This window comes from Rhinopithecus bieti, unplaced genomic scaffold (genome assembly GCF_001698545.2).
Source record: "Rhinopithecus bieti isolate Rb0 unplaced genomic scaffold, ASM169854v2 scaffold_26131, whole genome shotgun sequence".
Classification (NCBI taxonomy): domain Eukaryota; kingdom Metazoa; phylum Chordata; class Mammalia; order Primates; family Cercopithecidae; genus Rhinopithecus; species Rhinopithecus bieti.
Genome location: NW_016812390.1, coordinates 967,731 through 973,221, shown reverse-complemented (window position 1 = coordinate 973,221; position 5,491 = coordinate 967,731). Strand labels below are relative to the sequence as shown.

General features: G+C 54.3%; 1 protein-coding gene across 1 annotated transcript in view; it reads right to left on the bottom strand.

The window, feature by feature from the left end:
• Positions 1–3,704: 3,704 nt before the first annotated feature.
• Positions 3,705–5,491, bottom strand: part of PRRT4 (proline rich transmembrane protein 4) — an 11,749-nt gene continuing 9,962 nt past the window's right edge. The window contains exon 6 of the mRNA XM_017896213.1: positions 3,705–5,491. This exon is cut by the window's right edge and continues 4 nt beyond it. Coding sequence (XP_017751702.1) covers positions 4,226–5,491 — 1,266 coding nt within the window. The 3' untranslated portion in view covers positions 3,705–4,225.

The window sequence follows — 5,491 nt, the reverse complement described above, 5'->3', positions numbered from 1 at the left end:
AAAAAATATATATATATATATATATATATACACACACACACACACATATATACACACACATATATACACACACACATACATATATATATTAGTAATTGAAGAAAAATGTGAGCCCTTTAAAGTTTTTTTAAGATTAGGAAACAAAACCAAGCCAGAAGGAGCCAAAATAGGACCTTAAGGTGGATGCCTAGTGGTTTCCCATTAACACTCTTGAAAAATTGCCCTTGTTTGATGAGAGGAGTGAGCAAGAGCACTGCGATGGAGAAGGGCCCTGTCTGTTGAAGCTTTCCCCCAGGCATTTTTCTGCTAAAGGTTTGGCTTTCTCAGAACACTCTCACAATAAGCAGATGTTCTCATTCTTTGGCCCTCCAGAAAGTCAGAAAAAAAAAAAAAATGCCTTGTAGGTCCAGTGTGGTGGCTCATGCCTGTAACCCAGCACTTTGGGAGACCAAGGCAGGCAGATCACCTGAGGTCAGGAGTTCGAGATCAGCTTGGGAAACATGATGAAACTCTGTCTCTATCAAAAATACAAAATATTAGCTGGGTGTGGTGGCATGAGCCTGTGGTCCCAGCTACTCTGAGGCTGAGGTGGGAGGATCGCTTGACCCTGGGGAGGCGGAGGTTGCAATGAGCTATCGTGCCACTGAACTGCAGCCTGGATGACAGAGTGAGACCCCATCTCAAAACAACAATAAAAGTTTAAAAATACATTTTAAAAAATTGCGCAGGAAAGGAAGCTTTGAAATACAAACCAGATTTTTAAGGCTGCTGTGTTAATCCTATCCAGGATAAAGAGAAACAAATAGACAAAGGCAAGGGGATGGGTCATCTAACAAAGTTGGTTTGGAACTCCACATCCTCCCTCTTCCTTCTCCTTCCCTCCTGCCCACTCCTATCAGCTTAGGAATTAAAATTCTACCCCCAAAGATTAAATTGTGAGCTTTAGAACCCTAGCTAGGGGGAAGCCTTCCCTGTCCTGGCTGCAGTCTGCACAAGGAAAACAATCCTGAGAAGACTGTTGCAATATTCCTTTGCGAGACCCTCCACAAATGCTAAGTTTTAAATAGTTCTGATCCAACTCTTCCTTAATTTAGGACAAACCAAACTGCGTCTCTATGCCCATCAGGGGGCAGCAGCCACCCACAGTGCAGGATTCTGTGCTCTTCTGGGAGGACAACAGTGCAGCTGACCCTTTCTACCCTCCCCATGGTTCAGACCTGGTTCCCCGATCTGTCTCTCAGCCCCATCCCCTCCAATCCATTTCTATCAGGGCAGGCAATGGTTCTTTCCTCAGGAATATTTGCTCATCCATCTACCCAAGACACAAGCAGCATTCTTTATGAAATAGCAGGAGCTGTGGTACCCTGCATCACACCAGAAATGTGGCTTCCAGGGGAAATAAACTGCTGGCCTCCTCCTCATCCATCACTGTGCAGGAGCCGGGAAAGGTAGTAAGAGAGGGTTGGGCTGTTCTCTTCCATATCCCATCCCTCTAGCTCCACTCCGCCTGGCAAGCCAAACCTTCTTATAATACAAAATACTTCTTGGCCTTAGCACTTGTCATAACTATAATTAATTACTTGTGCTATTGTGATTATTTATGTCATTAGTTGTTTAACATCTGCCTTCCCTCAAAAGGCTTTCAATTTCATAAATTCATGGCTGGTGTCTACCTCGTTCACCTCTCTATTGCCAGAACCTAGTACATCGTAGGCATTCAGTAAATGTTCTTTAAGAGATTGAATGAATGAATAAATGAATGAAGGTGAGTTTGCCTTTCAGTCCCCACAAAACCAAGACTTAGAACTGAAGGGTGTAGCCATTAGGTTCTACCTGGATTCCTCCTGGGAAACCCACTCTGGGTAAGAGATGAGGCATGAGACAAAAGGAAAGGGTCCTCTAAACGAAGTATTGGCCTCTTTATGAAGTACAAGGGCTGAGGTTATCTTTGCTGAGGAAAATCAAAGAAGTGTTGGAGCTAGTGAACACTGAGCTGTATTCCCTAAACTCCCTCCTGCCTCCCCCCAACTCCATTTAGAGCTGCCACACAGGAAAGGACCATATGTGCACGAGTGTGTGTGTGTGTGTGTGTGTGTGTGTGTGTGTGTGTGTGTGTGTGAAGAGAGAGAGAGACCAATAGACAGGCCAATAGAGAGACTGGCTGGGGTATTTAGGACCTGGACTGCTCTTTTGGAAAATGTGTGCATGAACCCAAGGACCCTTGATGGGGAAAGTGAGCAAGAGAGAGAGGAGCTGGCAAGGACAAGTGTGACGAAGAGATGGCATTGAGGAGCTGAGTGTGAGCAGAGGCAGATGAGTGGCAGATGGAAGTGTGAGTTTGAAAGAAAGGGAGCAGTTTCTTAGAGCAGCAACACTCCTTACATGACACAAAGCAACTCAGAAACTGGGCCCACTGCAGCCACTACGACACCAGTGAGAAATGTCTGTAATTAGGAGGTTGGCAGTTCTCTGGGCCTCAGCCCAGAGTGAGGATGCAGCAAGAATTTCTGAGCCAAGCTGAGCCAGGTGATGGAGGAGACGCAATCAAAACCATTCTAGTCCCATCCCTCCACCGCACCGGCACCACCTCCCTCCCATTTCTCTTCCCCACTATGATTCTCCCTCTCCTCCAAACAATTGATTCTCCTCCTCCATCTGAGGTCCCAAGTCCTGGATGCTCCTTTCAGCCAAGACAGATGTTCATCTACAAGGAGAGTAGTGCTTGAATTCTTCCACTCCTGCATTGGACCCGGTCTGGCCGAGGGCTCTACCCTCTCTTGGCTTCCCTGCCTGCTTCCCTCTTGGCTCCCAAGCCTCCCTTCTCCAGTCCCCAGGAGCTGATGGGCAAAGTTGGAAGAAAAATCACAAGGTTCCTGTGTTTCCACTTTAAGCCTAGTGTGTATTCTCCTGCAGGTCTCCCTGTGATATGCAGGACAGCTGCCAAAACACTGTCAGATTTTTGTTTTCAAACCTAATCCACAACCCTGTTTTTGTGCTACTCGGAACCACTGCATTTTAGCCAAGTGACAAACACAAACCACAGAGCGCAGAGCCAAACGCTCCAGGCAAGGGAGGGATTACAGAGTGCCTGGTGGTCAGATGTGTTTGTGGGTCTCTGCACTGTGAATTTTTGCTACAGGAGCTGGCTGGGCTGGACAGGGAGGATCTGCACCTATTAGAGATGAGAGCTCTTCAGGAGAAGGAGGAGGGGGTTGAAGAGCCCCTGTTGGTGGGTTAAAAGGTAGAAAGGTAGTTTCCTCTTTGTGGATTCCAAACTGTGGGAATATGGCAGGAAGGTTGCTGGGGATCCCAGCTCAAGGTGACCAGGACCTTTTACATGCGTCTCAATATTTCCATGAAAGACTTGACTCCTAACTAGTCCCCAGTCAATAGTCTACCAGGACCAGACTCCTAGGAATGCAGGCATTTCCACCAATGACGGTAGAGTTTCTGCCTCACCTCCCAGGGCCATGTCCCATCTCTGTGAAAAGCCACTTCCCAACGATTCAGAAGAGTCTTCGAGGGGCTGCTCCCAGAAACCTCACTCATCCCAGAAACAGGACAAGACTCGTTGGTCTCGTATGAAGGTCCCTGGGGTCTGGAATTGACCCACCCCACCCGAGAGCTGCTTCTCTTCCACTTGTGATGGAATCACTGGTGCTGTTGCTCAATCGAGCTTTCCCAAGAAAGTCAGACCTTGCTCTTCTGAAAATATTTTATTGATAAATTAACTTTAAGAGCATTCCCCTCCCACCCAACTGCTGTAAAGTCTCCTAGATGGGTCATGGGCCCCTGTGGGTGTCACATGGAGGACAGGGAGTCCCACTCACACAGGGGTAGGATTCCTAGGCATGGCAGAGGTGGATAGGGGGCCTGAGGCAGGTCCCAGGGTCCTCTGAGGACAGCCCCTCTCACTCAGCACCAGAGTGGGGAGTGGTGGTCAGGAGTGGAGCACCTTGGAGCTTTATTGCTGGTGAATGCCAAGGAAAATGGGACCCCTGTCAGCCTAGAATTGCAGCTGAGGGCATCAGCACCCAGGGCTCCAGAGATTCCCAATCAATAGAGCCTGGCTGCTGACCCACCCACCCAGGGACCCCTGGATGGGGAAGGAATCTGGAGAGGTATCTTAGCCAGGCAGGACTGGGGAAGGGTTACAGTGTGCAGGTCTCGGGCAGGGCAGGCTCCAGAAAGGGGTGTGTCGCAGGGTAGCAAGGTGGCCACCTCTTCACAGGTCTATGGTGTCGCTGCCCACGCTCAGCTCATCAATCTGTCGGCAGGCGTCCAGGAACTGCTCCTGCAGCAAGGCCTCCTCGGCCTGCAGCTCAGAAGCAGGCTCTGGGGAGTCGCGAGAGGGTGGGGACAGGGCCTGGTAGGATCCTGAGGCCGGGAGGCTGGGGCTGCTTCCTGAGGGCCGCGGGGGACTGAGGACGCAGACCAGAGGGCAGCGCGGGGGCCGGTCGGGGCTGGAACACAGCAGCATGGACGAGCTGTCCCGCGAGAGTCCGCACAACGAGCCAGATGAGGCGCTGCTGCCTGCGGGCCAAGCCCCGGGGGAGGGGAGCTCCGCGGGCGCAGGGGAGCCAGGAGCCTCCCCTGATCTCTCACTGGGCCCGCCCCCGGTCTTCGTCCCCAGAGAGGCGGTGCGGTAGAGGCCGAGCCCAGGCAGGGCGTCCTCGAAGGCAGGGCCCTGGAAGAGGCCAGGCGCGAGCAGGGCCTCGCTGCAGAGGGCCTCTTCGATGCTGCGCCGCAGGTTGATTGGGGAGGGCGGGCGGAAGTCCACGGTGTAATCGCTGCAGGGAGAGGAGGCCGGGGACGGGGCCGGGTTGGCCGCCGCGCCTTCGAAGCCCCGGCAACCTCCGCCCTGGAGTAGGAGGTCGGGGCCTGGCTCTGCCAGCGCGCACAGCTGCAGCAGCTCCGCGTCGCCGCGCGCGATGGCGCTCCCCAGGGGCTCCTTGTCCGGGGGCCCAGTGACCCAGCCTCCCGGCAGCAGCGGGGCCGCGTGGCCCGGGGACAAGCGAAAGAGCTTGGCCCAGCAGCGCGCCGGCACGCGGGGACTGCAAAGCGCCGGGTAGAGGCCCAGCAGCGCCAACGGGAGCGCGACGCCCACCTCGCCCAGGCGCAGGCCTAGCTGGAAGGCCCACCAGGGCCAGGGCCCTTCCAGGCCTGGTTGGCCGCCGTAGCCCAGGGCGTGCAGCACCTCATAGCCCTGCAGGGCTCCGCTCAGCAGCCCGAAGGTGCCTGCCACTGGGGCAGTGCGCGCCGCGCGCCGCCAGGACTCCCGCGGGGCGAAGGGGCTGCGCGCCTGCGGCAGGGGCGTGGCGCCCTTGAAGCCCGACCCTGCTAGGGGAGCCCCGGCCCTCCGCCGCCGCCCGCTCCAGCAGGAGAGCGCCAGCAGCAGCCCCGAAAGGAAGGCGGGGAGGAGGGCGGGCACCCCGCGAGAGGGGAGCCGCAGGGGCCGCAGAGGGCGATGCGCGGCGCTCCCGAGGGCGGC